Below are 23,125 nucleotides of genomic sequence, written 5' to 3' on the forward strand. Positions count from 1 at the left end.
GGGGCAAGTTCGCTGTGCATGACGGATCTATCTTTATTCACAGTGTATTTGAATGTGAATGAAATGAGATACCTCGACAGACAAGCTTATTTCTGAGCTCTATTCATCTCTCTTCCTCAGAGTGCTATTGATTAAGGTTTTTTTTTTTCTTTATTGTCCTTACTTACTTATTGAACGTACAGAGTACACAGAATGCTAAGAGCTCCTGATCGTTTCTAAAATGTCCAGACAGCAAAGCCTCCTAATCATCTCTCAGATAATTACTTGATAGTAATGCAATTTCACATCACACACCAGGGAAATTAAAGTGGTTCACATGTATAGGCCTACAGCTGTATAGCTAAAGCTATAATTTTAAGAAAACAAAATGCATGCAGATTAGCAGCTGATAGCTGTTTATGCATTTATTATTAGTATTTTTTTTTAAGCTGTGCAAATACAGCTTGCCTGTTTTTCAGTGTCTGGTGCATTTTGCCATTTGTCTCATTCATTGTTGTTTCCTCTTCTGAACGGCCTATGCAAATTTATGCAAATCCCCGCACGGTTTACCTTGGGAAATGTGGGGCAAACACTTGAAATTTCTGTAAAATAAATGCATCATGACTAGCTGACTACCCTGATTGTGTTTTGGATTATGGTTGAGAGGGCTCACAGCATAGTGGCAAAGGACAAAATTGAAATGGCAATGAAACTCCAAAATTTAAAGACGTTCCATCTTGTGTTGGTTGTTGTTATCTCTGTTGTTATGGTAGCTGCCATAAGGATTTGTACTTTGTGCAGTTCCCCAGAGGAATAAAGTGAAAAAGAAGGAGGCTACAACTGTGTGCTGCCAAATGAGAACAATCTAAATGAATATTACTTGAATGGCAACTTAAAAATGGTTGCTATGGTTTCCCCGAAGCACCATTTCACCCCTGCAATGCTCACTTACACTTCAGCTGTTTGAAACATTACATGTTGTGTTGTATTTTTTGTGGATTGGTTGTTTTTTTTTTGGTTAAGTGGTTAGGTTTAAGCGTGATTTTCTTTTGGCTCACAACGAATGCATGGGAGATTGAATTTATCAATTACTTTATGGCTGGAGTTCTTACATCAAAGCCTTGAGGAGGCTTTTAGGATGGCAAATTCAAATGCATTCATGCTCCTTAAAGCTTTTAGTTTTTCAGTGTTGTGAAATTAATTATCATATAATAATGTTAAAAATACATATTCCAGTTTAATGTGCAGAGACAACTGTATGTAAGCTACTGAAAGAGACTGAAGATTGATGACAGCTGCCAAATTTGGCTTAACCAGTGGTGTGAATTTGGGGTGGGACTATCTGTTTGTCCGACCAACGGATGGTTTGAAAGCAAGCATTGTCAGTGCATTTCCCATTTGGTCACCCTAGTGAGTTAAAGAAATCACACACTTGACTTTTTTAATGAATAGATGACATGGCAATTAATCAACAGAGCATATGTACAGTTTCTGTGAGGATGTAAAGATATGTTCACACCACATTGGAATTTACATACTGATGAGATTTTGGCTTATAAAATGCATTCATGCCCTCTAAAAATAAAAGAAAGACATTTAATATAGTTTAGCATACAGTGAAGATAGCACAGAGTTGGATAACTAATGCCTATTTTTATGCAAGAAAACACTGGCTAATGAAACACTGATATAGACTGCTTTACATCTTAAAGTTTTTTTTTTTTTTTTTTTAAGAATTTCTGTTTTTATCATGTAACAAATCAAATATTTTTTAATCTATTCCACACTCCTTAATTGCCTTTTTATCACAGATTGCCGTTTACCCCCTCTGCAGAATGAATGCATTCAAATGCCTCATGCTGATTTCATTTATACAAATGGTGATGCTTGTTCTCTCAAATAATTTGCAATAAATTACAGTTTTTTTATGCCGCTATGACATTTATTCATTTTTTTTAATATTTTTAATAATTTTTTTAAGCTCTTAAAGACCTACAACACACAATTGACAAAACAGTTCATTTCATGCTCAAAATCTCATATTGCAAACTAAACTCCAACACTAATTTTCAAATTACAATAATACTCTAACACAATACACTACATGTCTCAAAATCAAATTATTATTCCAAAACACTAACACATGTTCTCTTCCAACAGGAACATTTAGTCAATCATAGCACAATATCATAAAAACACTAACACCAAATGGAATTACAGAGACTGCGTTATTTTAGGTGTCAGGTCTGACCTTATACAATAGACAGTGTATTGCATTGATCATAGATTGTGTTTTACACTACAGTTTCTTTTTCTGTTGGGGTTTAGTAAATGCATGTATTTTGTTTATTTTGCTGCAGAAATTCAATGCAAAAATTGAATGACCCATCTCAGAGTAGCTTTAGAATGAACGGTTTATGAATGCAAGAAAACAAAAAAATATGTACAATATAGCTGTCATTTACAGTATTACTGTATGTGAAAATACAAATTACACAAACAGAAAAAGCCACAGAAGAGTAAAAAATAAATAAATAAATGTAATCTAATCTGCCTGGTCTTCTGTGTTTGGTCACATGTTCTCATCCACATCACACCTGATATCTTCTCTCGCAAGGCATCTTGGGAAGAATCTTTTGGTATGCCTTTTCCTTCCTTGTATTGTTCAGCTGTGATGTCTTGGCATTCAGTATCCACTGCATCCTGGAGGGACGATGGTGAAAAACCTTCCATCTCCAGGCTCAGTAAATGGGGTTGAGGAAAGGGAGAGACATCATTCTCGAATGGTTGTCAAACCAGGCTCTGACTGCTCTGGGAATAGTGGCATGCCACATTGTTCCATGTGATCACATATATTGGCAAGTGGTCTCCCACCTGTCCCATTTCTCTGGCACCAGTCTTTGGTACAAATCTTCTAAGATCTCACATTTATGCAGGAGTGCACTTTTCATTAAATTTACATTTACATTTAGACATTTAGCAGACGCTTTTATCCAAAGTGACTTACAAATGAGGACAATGGAAGCAATCAAAATCAACAAAAGAGCAATGATATGCAAGTGCCATAACAAATCTCAGTACACAGTACACGTAGCAAGGTTTTTATTATTATTATTATTATTATTATTATTATTATTATTATATAAATAAAAAGAAAACAGATAGAATAGAAAACGAATAGAGCAAGCTAGTGTTAGAGGCCTTTTTTGCTTTTGCTATTTGTATAATAAATAACGAGAAAACAAATAGATAGAATACAAAAATATAAGGAAAGCTAGTGTTAGTTGTTGCTGTTGTTTTTTTTTTTAAAAAAGAACAGGCAGTAAATGAAAAGAGTGCAAGTTTAAAAGGGACAAGTGTTATTACTTATTTATTTAATTATTTATTTATTCATTTATTTATTTATTTATTTTTTTAATAGTACTATTCCAGAATTTAAGAATAGTACTTTTCCACACAAGATCAGCCCAAAGAGGTGCTCTTTCACTGTATATCATATGGTCATGCGATTGAAAGAACCTCAACACCTGAGTGTGTTTTCTAGATGGGAATAAGCTGTAATTTACAAATTTGCATACTTTCAATCAGCTCTTTCTCATTAGCAATAGCATAAAATACAGGAGACACATTTGTGTTTCAATTCACCATATGAACAGCTGTTCACTTTGACTTTAGCCTATGAGTTAGTTTTAGAAAATTATGTTATCTGATCTGACATACAGTGTGAAAGCATTTGAAAATTTGGCAGTAAAATAACATTGTTTTGGTCTTGGTTGAGCTTGTGTGTAAATGAAGTTCAAGCATTTTAAATTTGTGTTAACTGCATGCATTTTGAGTCAAAGCAACACTGACTGTGTTAAGAGTTTAGGAAAATTGTTAAAAGTATTGAAAAAATTGTCATAGACATCGTAAAAAACTGTAACCCATTTATAAAAAAAGTGTGTCAAAAAAAAAAAAAGACACAATGCCTGACCTGCACACAAAGGCTGAGCTCTTTTGATCTCTGAGCTTCATTTTTCTGAGGTCTTGCTGAACATCGCTTGTTTGTTTCTTTGAGAACCACTTTAAGGTCCTTGTTAAGTCAAGAGGATAGATAGCACAAATCTAAAACCTGATACATTTTTTTGTTTGAAATAAGGACATGGAATTTCACTCCTTGAATCCCTTTTCTCCTCACTAACCTAGCTGATTTCTTTCCAATTGAATCTTAAGCAGCCAGATGTGTTTGACATCAGAACCACTAACAACAGCTGCTCTTTATGAAGCCTTCTGGTGCAGGCCATGAAAATGTGTTTGTTTCCACCACAAAATAATATTCGCATCTTCAAGTCTGCAGCATTCTTCTTTTACCTATTCCTTTGCAAAGCTGCTCTAAGCTTAATGACAACATTAGACCCACACTCTCACTTCACTGATTTTCCTAATACATTCTCTAGGAAAGCAAAATAGTCTGTTTTGCTGGTTAAAAAGTTTGGCCAATGATGTTGATGTACCTCATGCTACATTTAGCAGATACTGATATGTCATGTCTGAGTACTGGCATGGAAAAGAGCAGTCAGAAATGACATACCTTTAAAATTCAACAAAAGCCAACACTGAGATTAAAAGGATAAGAGTAGGAAATTCTGCTCTTTTAGAAGAAATCTCAACAATGTCGCAAACTGTTCTCAGATTTTCCAAAGACACCCAAGTGTGAAATGTCAGCTATGACTATATGCTTACTCATAATTCTCAACATGGGGTAACAAACTGCTGCTGCCTCTCACTGTTTCAACAAGGTCCTGGGTCTATTTGTCATCAATTATGAATCATGGCTAGTAGAATTGTTTCTACGGTGCTCCCTATATGCAAAGGGACCCGCTGCATGAAATTAGGTGGTCCAGGCATGTTGACTGCAGGGAATACACAAGTGTTTATTAGGTAACCCTTGGGGATCATCAGCTAGGTCCATTTTTTCCCCTGCATGCACTGGACATCTTGCTCTTGGTGGTCCTGTGCTGGGCTAGCAATCAGCGTTGGTGGCTATATTTGATAATTAGCATGCAGAGACATTCACAGGCGTATCTTGCCTGGCATAATTGTAACAACTTCTGCTTCATCCTCTACCCACTGTGACTGTATGTATTCACAAAATTGTTGGTGCATGCATTCATATGAGAAACCGATTATCTGTTGACAAAATAATTCATGTGACTTTTGTTACTTGCTTGTAACAGTGTGTAAACATATTTTAGTCAAATACTGTGTGGTGTGACATATATGATCATGTTAGATAAGCTTTCTAATAAATGACAAGACTCTTTCAAACACTGGTGAAAGTGTTGCATTTTACTCAAACATTTACAAGGTAACACAATTGCAAAAGGTCGCCCGTAGTGACAGCAGATGCTATCTATGTTATTGTATTCACACAGGTCATAACCACATTGTTGTAGCATAGAATCAGCGAGCCAGCCAGAAAACTACAGGACTGTATGCATTAATTTTTATTATTTTTTTTCTTTGTGTGTGTGTGTTGGGGGGTGGGGGGGGGTTGTTGCTGTTGTAATTCATGTCTAAAGCTGAGTGCACACTGTGAGATTTTACCATGATTTTATTTATTTATTGACATTTCAGGGGTCATTCATTTATTTTTATTGTTGGTCACAGGTGGCTTAGTATGAGGTTCCAATTTACTAAAATGTGAGATGAATCTTAGCTTCCAGTGAAGTTCATTGTTAGAAAGTATTAGAAATAATGAAGAACTAATAGGGAACAGCCATTGATGACAGATGTGTATGATTCAAATAAATATCTGTCAGTTAAAAAAGTTTAACTCTTTTATATGCAAAATAAATGTAACATTACTTATTTGATGTTACTTTCCCATATGATAATACTACAAACCCTCTAATTTGCTCTAAAGAATGAGCAGTCCATGACCTCTTTGTCCAGCCACAACTAAAGACATACTAGATAAAATCCCTTTTCCCCCCTAGCGAAACATTTCCACATTACTGCAAGAGGATGCTTGGGTTTGTGCAGTTTAACTCCAATTTCACATATAAATGAAAATGTAGGTGTTGTCAAGGATGAGGACTGAAGATATTTGATGTTGCATAGTCTGCTTTGGATTTTTTCCCTCAAGTTCTCACTAGTGTCACATCGTGCAATGTGACAAGCAACTATGATAGAGAATGCATAACAAAAAATGCAAATTGTGCACCCAGCTTGATAAGATAAGTATGGCTTTGTCACACGATCACTCATGCTAACATTCTACCATTGATTTCCATAAATCTTTTGGGTCATATACACTTGTTTATTTATCTGAGAAATGGTTGACTTGATGAGTAATGTAGTGTAGTGTGAATGCATTGTAGATCATCTAATTAGATCTCACACCTCAGAGCTGTCAAAATTAGATTAATTCTCACAGCTCTCCAAGAGAAACGACAAAACCACATAATAGCAAAACACCTGGCACTTGCTCCTGTGAAATTATCATTACTTTAGCTCTTTCAACCTATAAAAGGTCAGACTCACTCTCTTGAACATTTTATGGAAGTACGCCTATTTTCAGAAATGTAGGAGTGTTCCAGTGCGAGCTACCTCATATGTGTCTTAAAGCAGAGCATGCAGTCCATTATCAGAAGCGAAAGGCTGTCATTTGATTGAACTCCAATTGCTGGAGCCCTCGAGAGTGTCTGGACTTGAGAGTGAGAGGTTCTGAGGGGTTTTACAGCAGTGATCTATATCAGATGAGCAGTGATCCTTAGAGGCTTGTGAGGCTGAGAAGGTTTATAAGCCGTTTTGCATCATTTGTTTTTCCGGTATGGGTGACAGCTAAAGAAACAGCATTAACCACTAATCCTATAAGTGAAGATACAACAGGGTCAGATGTGATGGGAAATAGGTATCTCTGCCAAAAACATCTGATATTTCCCTGGCTACTTGCTAATAGTGGAGAGAAAGAGAAAAGAAGGGTGTGAAAAAGAGCTGTCAACATCTAGTTGTGGTTTGCTGATATTCCTCTTCACTGTGGTGGGTTCAAGGACAGGGTATTCCCAAACAGATTTACTCCTTCTGTAAAAGCTGGGCTGCAAATTTGTTTTTAGTATCAGGTGTTTTCATTCAAGGTCAAAGAGATGTATGAGGGAATCTTGAGCCTGGATCACTAATGTCCACAGAAACATCAAAACAAAGCGGAGAGCCTGAGTATTCTCTTTAGTCCTCATGAAAGAAAAGCCTACCAACAAAAAAGCCTTCGTTCTCATATAAGAATATTGAATATTGGCTGGAATACCACTCCGGTGGTATAATGTCTGAGTGCTCCTTCTGATTAGTCTGTGCTGATGTGCCACAGATCTTCAGAGGCAGCTGTCGGGGACGGGGGTCACAGGTGATTGGCTTTCCTTCACTGCTACTTCAGAGATGAGCGTCAAGCAGGTGGCAGGGTTGCGGGAGGCACAGCGAGATAGTAGCTCCTGTCTACTACGTCTGCAAGGGCACAGGTAACCACGCAGGTGCATGCGGACCTTGCTGTGCAGCGAGGCATAGATGAAGGGGTTGTAGCAGGCTGAGCTCATGGCTATCAGGTGGCAGCTGACCTGCAGCACGTTGACATAGTGCTTGTCCACGATCTGGAAGTCCGAGTCTAGATCCAGAAGGAGATTGAGGACTTGCAGCGGGAGCCAACAGAGGGCAAAGGCGAGGACAGAGGCCACCAGAAGGGAGAAAGTCTTGCGCCGCTGTTTGCTCCATCGCTGCTGGCTATGGGACGGCTCTCCAGGCAACGTGTGTTTGCGGAGGTGCACGCTGATGGCACAGTAGGAGATGCTTACAGACAGAAGGGGGATCATGTAGGACGCCAGCAAGAAGAAGCAGGAGTAGAGTAGGCGCTGTCGTTCGGCTCCCAGCCAGAACTCCTCGCATACTACCAGCTCCATGCCACTGGGTCGTAGGTCCACGTAGCGTGTGTGGAGGGATGGGGGAGCAGCGAGGGCCAATGAAACTGCCCAGACGCCCAATGCCACTGCGACACAGCCCCACACTGAGATACGCCTCCGTACTGGGTATGCCACCACCACATAACGGTCCATGGCAATGGCGGTGAGGGATAATACAGAGGTGAAGACAGTTGCACCTTGTAACAGAGGAATAAGGTGGCACATTGGACGGCCGAATGCCCAACCACTTGCATCAAAAGCATACGACGCTGTCAGTGGCACACAGCTCAGACACATCAGCAAGTCCCCAGCTGCCAGGTTGCCAATAAAGAAATTAGTGGCATTGTGGAGTTTCTTATCCGTCAGAATGCAGGCAAGAAGGAAACTGTTCCCGACACCAGCCACAACAACAACCAAGGCGTAGAGCGGAATAAACAGTGGTTTGAAGCGGAAAAGCAGCTGGGTTCCTGAAAATTTATCCAGGAGGTCTGTCCAATTTGAAGCTCCGAGGGTTGTGTTAAAACCCGCCAAAACTTGTTCCAGAAGAGGATCCATTTCAACCTGTGACAAAGACATTCATGAAAAACAAAGACAAACATCACGCACACACAGGTACACACTCAGTCATCGGTTAGAGATAAACTCATTGATTGGCACATGGAAACACTGTTGCCATGCTCTTTATGGAACCCCTTTTAAACAGTCTTTCTCCTTCTGCCTTGATGAGACTTGAGCACCCTCTAAGCGCAAAGCAGAAAGGCTGCATTTCATGGACCCAATTAATTGCTGAAGCAGACTTTTTTTTCCGAAGGTGAGTCATAAATTCTAATTATAGTGTTATTATTTAGTATTATCTAGAATAAACACCTAAGATATTTACCTTTATTTTAAGCCATGTTGTCTGAGGTTATTCACAAGGATCAACTGGCTATAAGGCCTTATGAATGGAGAAAAAAAATAGCGTTTGATGACTATATAATTACTTCCTGATATTAAACTCCATTATACAGAATTTCACAATGTGTGATTACATGAATGCATTATTACAGTAGCAATCATAACATATTCTCAGCAGATTTGAGTTGAAAAAGCCAAAAAGTACTAATGATTATAATAAAAATCAGATGTAAATGCAAATAATAACTAATAAATGCATTATCTAACAATTCTAGTTTTGCATAAATTATGATTTGCACTAGGAAACAGTGTGTTCCAAGTATGCCGTCTTTCTGAACAGTGATACAGATTAAGTACAAATGAAAACACTGTTATCAGTGTGTCATGTTAGAAATTATATCTGATGATGCCATCAGCTCCCAGGAAAGCCGTCAGACAGCATATGGTCAGAATGAGACAAAACAGATAGACTGATAAAATTTGAATTAGTTAAGATTAAAGCAATTGAATGAAAACTTAATTAATCAATTTGAGTTCAAAATCTCATTTTTTTTCTTTTTTTTATTAAATAATGTGACACTGATCTACTATGTGTGGAAAATAATTTAAAAAGTCAATCACAGCACAGTTTTGAAAAGGCATATGCAATGTGAATGACAAGCAAGCGCGTGTTTGTGAGAGAAAATGCAAAAAACATGGAAAGAGTACCTGCTGCACAAAAGCTTGATGTATTGCAAGGTATGATTTTCGATGTCCCCTTAGTGTTCTTCCACAGTTGAGATATTGTTCATCTCCAAATTTCCACATCCATAAATGATCCTCTGTGCCCAGTTTTCCATGCAGTAGTGTGTATCTGATGTCATTTACCACTGTCTCACAGGAGGAGAGTGGCTAGTGAGGTGCAGACCACCAACCCAATAGACTGTGGTGGAGGGGGAGCTGATAGAGAGAGAGAGAGAGAGAGAGAAGGGGGAGTGACTCTCTCTTCTGTCCTTCTGTCACAAATGCAGTAAAACTAAAACTGAAAAGAGACACAAAACCTCCTTTTTTCACTCACTCTATCTCTAGATTAAAATGTACACAGATGCTTATATTTCAGACACATTTTATTTATAAAATTTATAAAAACTCAATCTTTAATCTCTCTTTGAGATCATTTTTCTTTTCCCCAGCTTGGTATCTGTGAGCAGCTGATAATTCTGGAAAAGTCTGTATGGTAATGCACGTGTTTGGAGCACTAATGCACACCACACAGAATGACATATAGATATAGAGGAAAAGACACTGGTGGTTGTTGAATTCAGTGCGGCAGTTGGGTATTTCTTAATATGGGCATTTTGGACTTTTAAAAAACAAACTCTTTTGTTGTTGTGTGGTTAAGGTGGAAATCACAACACTACTAAGGGATAGCTAAATTTTACATAAAAATGTTATATTACACTGAACAAATTTATAAACGCAACACTTTTGTTTTTGCCCCCATTTTTCATGAGCTGAACTCAAAGATCTAAGACTTTTTCTATGTACAAAAAAGGACTATTTCTCTCAAATATTGTTCACAAATCTGTCTATATCTGTGTTAGTGAGCACTTCTCCGAGTGGCATATCAAGATGCTGATTAGACAGCATGATTATTGCACAGGTGTGCCTTAGGCTGGCCACAATAAAAGGCCACTCTAAAATGTGCAGTTCAGCTCATGAAAAATGGGGGCAAAAACTAAAGTGTTGCATTTATAATTTTGTTCAGTGTATATGCTAATTACTTAGGTGCCAAGACCAATACATATTTGATCAATTATTATTATTATTATTATTATTATTTACAGCAGGAACATTTTCGGCTGTCTGCTTTTATCAGTGTAACATTTCTTTCAGAATCAGAAATGGCAGAAAAATGTCATTCATAAACATAGTGCCCCCCCCCACCCCCCAAAAAATCCAATTTAATCCCAAAAGCGACATTGTCTGTAAATAAAACATCTAAAATGCCTCTCTTTGTAAGAATTTTTTATTTATTTATTATTTTATTTTTTTTTATAATCTCCACCCCTAGCCGGAAGTCATCACTTTTTCAAAACCTATATATATTTAAGCTGTTCAATATTGTGATTACAATCAATGCAGTGTCTAGCAATCGGAGATCTCTCACTTTGATCCTCAATGATCTTGACGTTTTCTCAACATACAGTACATCAATAGGCATGAACTTTGGACGTCGCAATTTAAGTGGAATATGTTATACAAAATTTGAAAGAATACACTTGTAAAGTTTGTACGTTTTAGTACAAAACAACATCATGTACAATTCTGACATGGAAAACAACTGTGATTGTGTACTCTAAATTTCACTAAAATGAAAAGTGATGTTTCAATCAGTTCATGGAAGTTAAGTTCATTCAAATTAATCCACGGTAAATGCATAATCTCCCACAAAGGACAGCTGACTTGGGTGTGTTTTCAATTTGGAAATTCAAACTGACACAGAGTGGATGTGTTTGGGGCTGGCATGAGGCTAAATACAATCAATTACCATCTTGTTGATGCCCTGAGAAGGGTGAACTAAAAATGGCCAAAAAGAGAGCGAACAGAGTGAATTTTGAAAGGTTAATTGCAGCTGTGCCTGTCTAAGTAAATGTCTTGGCATAGCTAGTGTTCTGAATTTGGCCATGGGCAAAGCCTTTAGTGTAAGGCAATCAACACTAATAATTTTACCCCTTGTGTCATGAGGATTTTGACCTCCTCAGTCACCCGACCCTTGTTCGACCCCAGTGACCGCTCTCACACTGTGAACAGTGGTGTCATGTGTGAGCTGTTGCTTTTGCTTGACGAGGGGACGAATAATAGGATAAAAGAGAGGAAAGGGAGAAGTTATAGATTCACTGGATGTAATATTGGCTCGGGTTAAAACTCATTTAATGGCACTGACTCAGAATAAGATTTCCGGACTCAAACGTTGACCTTTTTTGAAAGTGCAAATCCCTTTCCAGATCAGTGCGATAGGGCTTTATATTAAGCTTTTATTTTTTATTTTTTTTAATGAAACAGGATATTAAGCAAGAAAAAATGAATTTTATTCATTGGAAACTGATTGGTTTACAAAAAGTAATAATGCATCAAGTATATTTTTCCAGCTACTACAATGGCTTTTAATATGGAAGCTTATTTCCATATGTCCTTATTTCCTTTTTATTTTTATTACTGTATGCGTGTTTCAGTGTATGTGTCAATGTGTCGTTGAAGGTGAAGTGTGTAACTTGTGTGTCGTTATTTAATTTTTATTTTTATATAAAATAGAACAATTATGTAAATCTCCCCTCTAAGCTTAAACAGAGCACTATAGGGAACTGGTAGGAACACATCCATTTTAAACTCATTTCCATATAGAACAAACAATGACACAATGATCTGTGCACAAATGTCACCTTCACACAATTTTTAAAAGATAGTTTTGTCCCCTCAGAAGCTTTTTAGATGATTTCTTCAGTCCTTTTGAGGTTTTGTCATGCAGCCCAGCATCAGCTGCATAAAATTGGATCTTTCTGTGTTCGGCCATCCCATCAGTGCTAGTAAAGAGAACATACTTCTTTTCCACTCTCACCTGAAGCGTCCTCTGACCCCCTCAGGCTTTTAGCGTTCACTATGTCTCATAGTTTATTCATACCCACTCACACAAGAGATAAATAACATGGAGAGAACTTTGAAGGTGCTGCTCAGTCAGATGCTCCACTTTCTTCTGAAAGACACATAGAAAACAGACATACAAGAACTTTAATTACTATAAGCCCTAGAAGGAATGGAAAATTCGTGTTTTTTACTCTGTGCAGGTGGTTGAAAATGTTTTTTTTTTTTTGGTCTTCCTCCAAAGAACAACCTATAGGTCAACAAACAAGACAAATTCTACCATGACCATGTTTGTTACATCACAAATCCAATAATAGTTATGCTATGCATTCAGTGTTTCACTTTAAACAGACTGAGTGACTTCCCTGTAACTTAATTGACCACCTGATCTAAAGGCTCCTCCTGCTTGTTGTCCAGAAGGAGATCCATGTGTGATGTCATTTTATATCAGAATATTCATCTTTAATGTAATTTACCCCCCAGGATCCAAGTATAAGACACCCTCATGTCATTCAAATCCTGCATTTCTTTCTTTTGTAGAACATAAAAATATATATTTTGAAGAATGAACCAAAAGCAAAAGAAAGCAAAAAAGAACCAAACCATTTCCATTCCCACTGACTTTCATTGCATGAACCATGAAAAAAAAAAAAAAAACGAATATACCATAGTATTTACCAACAATACAATTCAATATAATATAATATAATATAATATAATATAATATAATATAATATAATATAATATAATATAATATAATATAATATAACATAATATAATATAATATAAACAATCATGATGTGGCTAGATGGCTTCTTCACATTTTGAAGAATGTTCCCTTTTTAGATTTTTATTGAGAAGTTGAACAACTTTTTAATGACATGAACATTGCATTATGTAGAAACTGGTTCACTTTTGCACAACCTTTGATGTTTGAAATTCTATTACCAGAAGCTAAACGTTCAAAAAAGAGCTGAGAGAGAGAGACAGTAGGGGATGTAAGAAGTGTGGTTCAAAGGATGCTGGACCAGACTGTGAACAAGAATTATATGGATTTTTAAGCTTTCATTCGGGCCTATTTTGTATAGAACATGCTGGAAATTCAGTTTTATCATGGGGTTTCCTACTAATATTTTAACAGTCCCCAAAACTGCACTTAAAAAAAAAAAAAAAAAAAAAAAAAAAAAAATTCCTATTTTTTATCTCCTATCAATTTTTATCTCCTATGAAAATTTTGGGTTGGAGGAAGAGAGGATGTGGAAGTTGACTAACCTGGACTGTAACACCACTTTGATGCCTCTGGCGTCGCAATGCATCAACTTCTACTGCTGATGTAACTGCAGATGCTCCAGGTAAGAAACACAAGCAACACAAATAGACAAAAAATGTCTCCTTGTGTGTTCTTAATTTGGCTCGAAAGTGCATATTTGTGGCCTGTATAACGAATGCAATCATTGAACCCATAGAGAGAAAAAAAAAAAACACTTGCATGACAGCGTATATCATGTAGGCTACTAACAGTTTTTTTTTCAATTGCTAACTAGCGTTTACCAATACTTAAAGTACTTTTTCTAAACTCTTAACACAGCAACACACCTACATCACACAATTAGCCAAATAGTTAATTTTCTGGCCAAAACTACATCTTATTAAATACAGTTTCTCTATGATTGCTATGACATTTTTCAATACTTATAACAATTTTTCTAAACTCTTAACGCACCAACACAATTGACAAAACAGTTAACTTCATGCTCAAAAATCACACATTGCAAACTAAACTTCAACATTACAGTTTTTCCTCGATATCTTAAAAACATTTCTTGAAACTATGCCTCATATTCTCAGAACAGTAAACACAAATCCATAACGTCTCACCCAATTCCCCAAACAGCCTATTTTCAGGTCAAAATGAAGCCATTCACTCTTGCTGAAAAAAACGTTTCCCTCAGGCATCACACACACAAGCCCTCAAAAACACAAACAACATAGTCTTACAAACTGGTGAGAAATTCAAAACAACATTTCCAAAACTGGTAAGTTATGTTGCCTTTTAATGTGGGATATATTTATTCATTCATGTACTACACAATACAACACAAATTATTCTGCCTCTGCATCCCGTCTTTGGTCTGGGTCAGGCCAGAGAATCTCATCCACATCACAGGCTATATTGGGCCTAGCCCGGAAGTGGGGGTAAAATCCTCGTGCATGCCTGATCCATCCCTGGCATGCATCTACTGTTATGTCTAGGCAGGCTTCTTCCATGGCCTGGAGGATGTGAACTCGGACATAAGGTTCTCGGTCATACACTTTCCACCGCTATGTCGAAAAAACCTCCTCTATCGGGTTTAGAAAGGGAGAGTATGCAGGCAGAAAGATGTTTGAAAACCTTGGGTTATTGGTTAACCAGTCACAAACAAGAGCAGTGCGATGGAAGCTGACGTTATCCCGAACAACATAATGAGGCTGCTCTGGCTGTGCTGGTTCCCTGAGGTCAAGCTGGAACATATGCTCTCTTAGATGGTCAAGGAAAGCAAGGAGAAGCATATACTGTATGTTATAGGGTCCTAGAATGGCATGGAGGTGGAGTAGCCCTCGTTGGCTTATGGCTGCGCACATAGCGACATTCCCTCCCCGCTGAACAGGGACATTTACTATAGCTCGATGACCAATTATGTTCCTCCCCCTTCTCCTTCTTTTGGTCAGATTGAAACCAGCCTCATCCACAAAGATAATTTCATGGGGAACAGGCCGGCCTTCAATTTCAAAGATTCTCTGCAAAACACGAAACACAGTAGAGTAAATCACATCCCTGAAGCACAGTTCAAGAGGGCACAAATGGCAACATAAACTGCTATACTGTGATGGTACTTCATACAATATCAATATTCATACCTGAACATTCCACTCGTTGGTCTTTCACCCTGTCAGAGTTTCGTTCGAATGGGACACGGTACGCCGGTTTCATCCGAAACTGGTGCTTTCGGAGGATGCGGTCAATTGTGGAGAGGCTGATGGAATTTATCCCTTGAAAATGATGATTATCCTCAATCACTCTCCTTTGAATTTCTCGCAAGCGAAGTACATTATTGGCAATGACCATGTTTACAAGCTCCCTCACTTGTTCCTCCGACAAAAGCCTTAGCCTGCACCAGGTGGTTGTCTCTATGTCCTACAAAAATAGAAGCAATCACATTCTTTTTATAGGAAAAATGGAAACATATTAAAACTCTGTCCATACGCAAAGCAATTTGATGCATTTCTTTATTACAGTAACATATGTGCAAAAGTGTATGTGTTGTCACAGAGTACAGCACTCAAAAGTTACTGTACAGAGCAGTCTTACTGTATGTACACCTACCTGTTTTCCTCCCTGAAGGTTCTGATGGAGGCGACGGTGAAGCAACTCAAATTTGACTGTATACATTGCCCAGCCTCCCTCATGGTCATACCATGGACAAGGACATGGTCAACTAAAGTGGCTCAAATTTCATCCGAGATCACTTGTCGTCGTCGTCGTCATCATCATCATCATCGTCATCGTCTCCTCCTCCTCCTCCTCGACCTCTTCCTTCATTTCTCCGTAAATCCATTGTTCCAAAACTCAATGAAGTGATTCAGGCCCTTTTATCTATCTATAGAAGGATATGATCAATGTGTGTTCAATTTTGACTCTAAATGTTTTCACCTGGGTAATTGTGTGCTAACTGAGCTCAAGCTATGCTGACTTGAGTGAACAATATTGAATGCTAGTGCTTTCTAAATGACCACATAGTGTAGACAATGAGAAATGAAGGGATTTGTTTGTAGAGTTTTGCAGTGACAGTTCAACAAATCTGATTAATGTGTCAAAACAGGGGAATAGTGTTTATAGTTTAGGGAAATGGCTTTTTGAAAAATGGCGTTATGGTTTTGAAATTTTAGTTCAAAAGCCTGGTTATAGTGTTTTAGCAATCGAGAAAAACTGTAATTTTCAAATTACAATAATACTCTAACACAATACACTACATCTACCAAAACACTGCAAACATGTCTCAAAATCTAATTATTATTCCAAAACACTAACAGATGTTCTCTTCCAACAGGAACATTTAGGGTCAATCATAACACAGTGTCATAAAAACACTAACACCAAATGGAATTACAGAGACTGCGTTATTTTAGGTGTCAGGTCTGACCTTATACAATAGACAGTGTATTGCATTGATCATAGATTGTGTTTTACACTACAGTTTCTTTTTCTTTTGGGGTTTAGTAAATGCATGTATTTTGTTTATTTTGCTGCAGAAATTCAATGCAAAAATTGAATGACCCATCTCAGAGTAGCTTTAGAATGAACAGTTTATGAATGCAAGAAAACAAAAAAATATGTACAATATAGCTGTCATTTACAGTATTACTGTATGTGAAAATACAAAATACACAAACAGAAAAAGCCACAGAAGAATAAAAAATAAATTAATAAATGTAATCTAATCTGCTTGGTCTTCTGTGTTTGGTCACGTTCTCATCCACATCACACCTGATATCTTCTCTCGCAAGGCATCTTGGGAAGAATCTTTTGGGGTTTAGTAAATGCATGTTTTTGTTGTTGTTTGTTTGTTTGTTTTGCTGCAGAAATTCAATACAATATATAATATAGAATGAATGGTTTTTTTGTGTGTGTGTGTGGGGGGGGGGGGGTGTGGGGGGCAGAGACAGAATTGCTGCAGTAAAGGTTTTATTTGCAACAGGACATTAGAAAAACAAAAACAAAAAAAGAAAACAAGAATGCAATAAAAAATTACAATATACAGTAGCTGTCATTTATTATGTGAAAATACAAAATATACATACAGAAAAAGCCACAGAAGAAAAAAATAAATAAAATAAATGTAATCTAATCTGCCTGGTCTTCTGCGTTTGGTCACATGTTCTCATCCACATCACACCTGATATCTTCTCTCGCAAAGCATCTTGGGAAGAATCTTTTGGTGTGCCTTATCCTTCCTGGTATTGTTCAGCTGTGATGTCTTGGCACGCAGCATCCATTGCATCCTGTAGGGACATTTGGAGGGACGATGGTGAAAAACCTTCCATCTCCAGGCTCAGTAAAACTCCTCAATGGGGTTGAGGAAAGGGGAGTAAGAGCAAGGGAAAAAAGAGACATCATTCTCGAATGGTTGTCAAACCAGGCTCTGACTGCTTTGGGAATGGTGGCATGCCACATTGTTCCATGTGATCACATATATAGTGTTTTGGTGCAGATCTTCTGAAGTCTCACATTTATGCAGGAGAGCATTTTTCATTACATTTACATTTAGACATTTAGCAGACGCTTTTATCCAAAGTGACTTACAAATGAGGACAATGGAAGCAATCAAAATCAACAAAAGAGCAATGATATGCAAGTGCCATAACAAATCTCAGTACACAGTACACGTAGCAAGGTTTTTTTTTTTTTTTAACTGTAATTAGTAAGTACTATTCCAGAATTTAAGAATAATACTTTTCCACAAAAGATCAGCCCAAAGAGGTCCTCTTTTACTGTAGATCATATGGTCATGCGATTGAAAGAACCTCAACACCTGAGTGTGTTTTCTAGATGGAAATAAGCTGTAATTTATATATTGGCATAATTTCAATCAGCTCTTTCTCATTAGCAATAGCATAAAATACAGGAGACATATTTGTTTCAATTCACCATATGAACAGCTGTTCACTTTGACTTTAGCCTGTAAGTTAGTTTTAGAAAATGATGTTATCTGATCTGACATACGGTGTGAAAGCATTTGAAAATTTGGCAGTAAAATAACTTTGTTTTGGTCTTGGTTGAGCTTGTGTGTAAACAAAGTTCAAGCATGCTATATTTGTGTTTACTGCATGCATTTTGTGTCAAAGCAACAAGACATGCATTAATTGTGTAGCCTACACGGACGGATGTTGGGCTAACTGTGTTAAGAGTTTAGGAAAATTGTTAAAAGTATTGAAAAAATTGTCATAGCAATTGTAAAAACTGTAAATACAAACTCTACATTTCAAAATGCTGAATACCTTTTTTCTACATATACTAACTCTATCAAAACACAGCAAACCCAATTCAAAATCGAGTCATTTGGACAAAACATTAACACCACTTTTCTATCCAATAGGAACATATAGTCAATCATAGCATAAAGACTCTCAAAATACTAACAGTTGATGGCTTTACAAAAACTGCTTTCTTTTACATGTTTGACATACATGTTTCAGTTCTACCTGCATATAGACAATATAAAAAACCTTTTTTTTCTTTTTGTAATATAGTTTAGTTTAGTTTAGTTTAGTTTAGTTTAGTTTATTTGTTTAAAGGGACAATGCACATTAATAAACATAACTGTAAATCTGTAGTCCCTTGACAGAATGTTAAAAGGTCACCCTAAAACAAAGACAAAGCATCATTACACATGTACACATCGTATGAGAAAATTACATATACATAAATGCACAGTAAAAAATACAATACACTACTAAAATACAAAAACAAGTTAATTATCTAGAGGAAGTTAAAATATGAGGGAAAGGAGAGAAAAAGAGAGAGAGAGAGAATGAGAGAGAGAGAGAGAGATGGCAACAGGAGAAGGCAACATAGGCAAGAGCAATTAGTACAAAGAAGTCTATTGTCAAGAATACAATACTAATGTTGACAGCGCTGAGTCGTCAGTAACCATTTTTTAAGATGAAACTGAAAAGATCCTAAAGTATGTAATCTTCTAATTATTGATGGGATGGAATTCCATTCCCTTGCAGCTTTGACTGAAAATACAGACTGACTGAATTTACATCTTTTAAGAGGAATAATACAGTCCCCTCTTTCCCCACCCCTTGTAGATCGGTGAGCAGTTGTTCTAATATTAATAAACTGTTTTAGTGGAGAGGTCGGGCTGTGTATAGTTTAAACAGTAGACAAATATGTACATAATTGATCAAGTTATCCCAACTTAGCAAATTATATATATATATTTTTAATATTGAACAATGATGAAACTCAACTGATTTCCGATCAAGAGTTTTTAATGATTGTTTATACAAAGATTCTAATGGTTTCAGAGTAGTATACTAGCATGCGACCAAGTAGTTAAACAATAAGTAATATGAGAAATAATCATGGAATGCACATACATCAAAGCGGCCTCGGACGACATGTAATCACGAATAAATCTAAAATTTGATAGACTAAATCTGACCCGGTTACAGATCTTTTTTACCTGAGCCTTAAATGAAAGTTTGGAATCAATCAAAATACCGAGGTACTTGTATTCAGATACAACTTGTAATTTTTCCCCTGATACAAATACATCTGGCACTACACTTAAACTATTAGATTTGGTAAAGAACATACTCACTGTTTTAGATATGTTTAACTGTAAACAGCATTTTTCAAGCTGTGACATGAACCAGAGATTGTGTAAGTTCATTTGCAACTTGTGACACACTACTTCCATGTATATAAACAACAGTGTCATCTGCATACATTTGATTGTTAGTGTTACGACAGACAGATGGAAGATCATTGATGTACAATGTAAAAAGTAGAGGACCCAAAATAGATCCTTGTGGAACACCAGTGGATATACTTAGGGGGGCTGACTTATAATTCTGTATACTAACATACTGTGTGCGACCTGACAAATATGATTCAATCCATCCTAAAGTATGTGGAGAAAAAAATTATTTAATAATTTAGACATAAGAATTCTGTGGTTTACAGTGTCAAAGGCCTTCCTGAGGTCAAGAAACACAGCCCCAACAACCCTTTATCTAAAATAGACTTTACTTTTTCAGTGAAGTAACAATTTGCCATCTCAGTTGAATAATTTGCTCTGAAGCCAAACTGCACTGGATGTAAAGCACAAGAACAATTATTCAAATGATTAGTGATTTGCGCAGCCATCAATTTCTCTGCAACCTTTGAGACTACAGGTAAAATACTAATAGGTCTATAATTACTAGCAGAGTGAGGATCACCACTTTTGAATATGGGCACAATAACAGATGACTTCCAAGCATAAGGGGACATCCCATGAGAAACTGAAAGATTGATAATTTTAGTGATAGGATTAACTAATGACTCACTAAACTCTTTAAGCATTACCACATCCATACCAAATATATCCTTTGCTCTGGATTAAGAGATATAATTGTTCTTCTGACGTCTAATTCAGAGACTGCGCTTAGAGTAAGGGCTTGTTCCACTGTATTAACTGGATAATCTTCTGTATACTTAGGAGAGAAACATTGAGCAATTGTGTCTACTGATTCAACTAAGTAATGATTACGTGCTTCTGCTACATTAGCTTGATTGTTAGTCAGCTTCCCATTTACCATCAATTCAATTGATGACCTATCTTTTCTTTTGTCTCCTTTTAAGTAGTTCAACTGATTCCAGATTGTTTTAGAATTACCTCTTGCCTCTTCAATTATTCTCATGAAAAAAATCTGCCTTTCAGTTACCTTCAACTGAAACCCATTTTACATTTTTAAGGGTTGACTGTGTTCATTCTTGGCAACATACTGTCTAAAACTGAATGAGTCATTACTTTATAGAATGCAGAATAAAAAAAAAACGGGTCCTCTATGCAGAAATTCAGTTGGAACCTTGATTGAAATCTCCATTGGGTGAGGGTTGGATGTGGATGGTGCTCCATGGTAGCTGATGACAGTAATCAACAAAAATTACAACATACATGGCCTTTGGTTACTATGCAAGCTTGTTTCCGTCACAGGATAAAAAAGTAAAAATGGTAATTGTGAACTTTTTATCTCACAATTTGGACTTCTTCGAATTGTGAGTTTACATCTTGCAATTCAGATTTTATCAGAATTGTGAGATAAATTCACAATTGCAAGAAATAAAAGTCAGAACTGTGAGATGAAAAAAAAGTCACAATTACAATTTACCTTTTATATTCCGTGGCAGAAATAAGCTTTCATAGGTTCCACATGTGTAAGAGGGAAAAACAAACAAACATAAAAATGCACAGTCCAGCACACATTCTTACCCCCTCCCTTACCTCTGTTTCTCCCTTTTTCTGATCCAACTACTCCTCTCCCTCCTCTCCCTCTCACAGGCTTTATTTTTTCTCTCTCTGATTCTTTGTGTTGTTCTGCATCCACAAAACCAATTCAAAGAGGTCTTTTTATTCTATTTTGATGTAATTGAAAGAGCATCAACACCTGACTATTCCTCTAACTGCAACTGGAACCAGCTATTTCTAAGTATTTTAGTGATCTGTTACTTAAAAATGCTTATCAGTTGTTACAATATTTTATATAGAGATATTTTTTCAATACTTTGAGTTGCTGCTGTTGCAAAAGTAGAGGCTTTACACTATATTTAAAGTTTGGAACATTAGGTCTTCATTTCTGTCATGCTGTGTTTAAGCATTTGTAAAAAAAGGTTTTGGTATGGGGTAAGCTTATGTGAAAAGAAAATTTAAGCATTTTAGAGACGTGTTAATTTACTGAATATTGTGTGAAAATAACATGAATTGTGCTAAAGGTATGGTCACAACAGACTGATGTTGTGCTAATTGTGCATAGTGTTTTGAAAATTACAGATTGGACAAAAGGATGTTAACAATTAAAAAAATTAAAAAATTAAAAAACCTGTAAGTGTGTGCTTGTGTGAACGTGTTATGAATAATACATGATTATTCTGACCTCTTGTGGTGAAGATATTCAGATGCTGACAAATTTTTAATCATGTTTATATTTTTAAATGAATGAATAAATGATTAAATTAATAAAAACAACTATAAAATTACGTCCACACACCTAATAAATATTTAATCTAGATGTCCATTTTATATAAATACATTGCAGATCACATTTAAATTTGATTGCTTCTGTTTTCATTTATTTTAATGTATTTGACCATAATCCACTTGCTCCTACAAATTAGAACTGTAGGTCAGGTTGAGAAGAATCAAAGTATGGAAACATCCAAGAGAAGTTGCCTACCGACAGTAGTCATGAACATGTAATTAGAATATTGAATTCAATGAAATTTACTAGAGCTTTGTACAAAAAAATGTCTCTAAATCATTTATACCAAAATATGAGTGGGCCTAGCAATTCATGGGAAAATTTCTGTTTCTTAGGAATGCACCCCTTATATATAGAGTCATAATGCATCATAATGTTTCTCGGGTGGTCCAAGCAACACATACGCAAAGTATAAAAATGTCTGTGTTGTATATATCTTAATTTGGCTTGAAAGTACATCCTTGTGCCACAGTTTTCCCAAAATTCGGTGTAAATAAAAAGAGCAAGAGTGACAGTTAGAAGTTTAAAATGTCATTATATGTAATAATGCATTCATTTATCATGATTTGAGAGAAGCATTATTACCAAACCAGTCAGTATAAAGTGTGAAATATATATGAATAAAGGTCACCTCCTGCGGGTAAATTACTTTCCTTTTTTTTTCTTCTACAGTGTTTTAGTAATGGCATCTTACTGTACTGTAACCTCACAACAAGAAGATCCCTGTTTTGAGTCCTGGTTGAGATAGGAAGCCTTTCTGCGTGGAGTTTGCATGTTCCCTTTTACAAAATAATGAAAAAATCAGTTGTTCATAGCCATCTTCCTTAAGTGTAATTAAAATATGAGAGAAAGAAATAGAGAGAGAGAGAGAGAGAGAGAGAGAGAGAGAGAGAGGACACAAACAACCAAAC

The 23,125-nt window shown here is 36.5% G+C and overlaps 1 protein-coding gene across 1 annotated transcript; it reads right to left on the minus strand.

Moving 5' to 3' along the window:
- Positions 1-4,699: 4,699 nt before the first annotated feature.
- LOC109083587 (prolactin-releasing peptide receptor-like) lies at positions 4,700-9,710 on the minus strand. The gene is made up of 2 exons (XM_042770973.1): positions 9,513-9,710; positions 4,700-8,468 (listed from the first exon to the last, which is right to left on the minus strand). The coding sequence occupies exons 1-2, from the start codon at positions 9,609-9,611 to the stop codon at positions 7,329-7,331; spliced, it is 1,239 nt and encodes a 412-aa protein (XP_042626907.1). The 5' UTR covers positions 9,612-9,710; the 3' UTR covers positions 4,700-7,328.
- Positions 9,711-23,125: the final 13,415 nt, after the last annotated feature.

Source organism: Cyprinus carpio, chromosome A15 (genome assembly GCF_018340385.1).
Source record: "Cyprinus carpio isolate SPL01 chromosome A15, ASM1834038v1, whole genome shotgun sequence".
Lineage (NCBI taxonomy): Eukaryota > Metazoa > Chordata > Actinopteri > Cypriniformes > Cyprinidae > Cyprinus > Cyprinus carpio.

Coding starts and splice junctions, on each gene's coding strand:
- LOC109083587 (XM_042770973.1), bottom strand. CDS start 9,611: ATGTGGAAATTTGGAGATGAACAATATCTCAACTGTGGAAGAACACTA. Junction 8,469..9,512: donor ATCAAGCTTTTGTGCAGCAG/GTACTCTTTCCA, acceptor TCTTTGTCACAG/GTTGAAATGGATCCTCTTCT.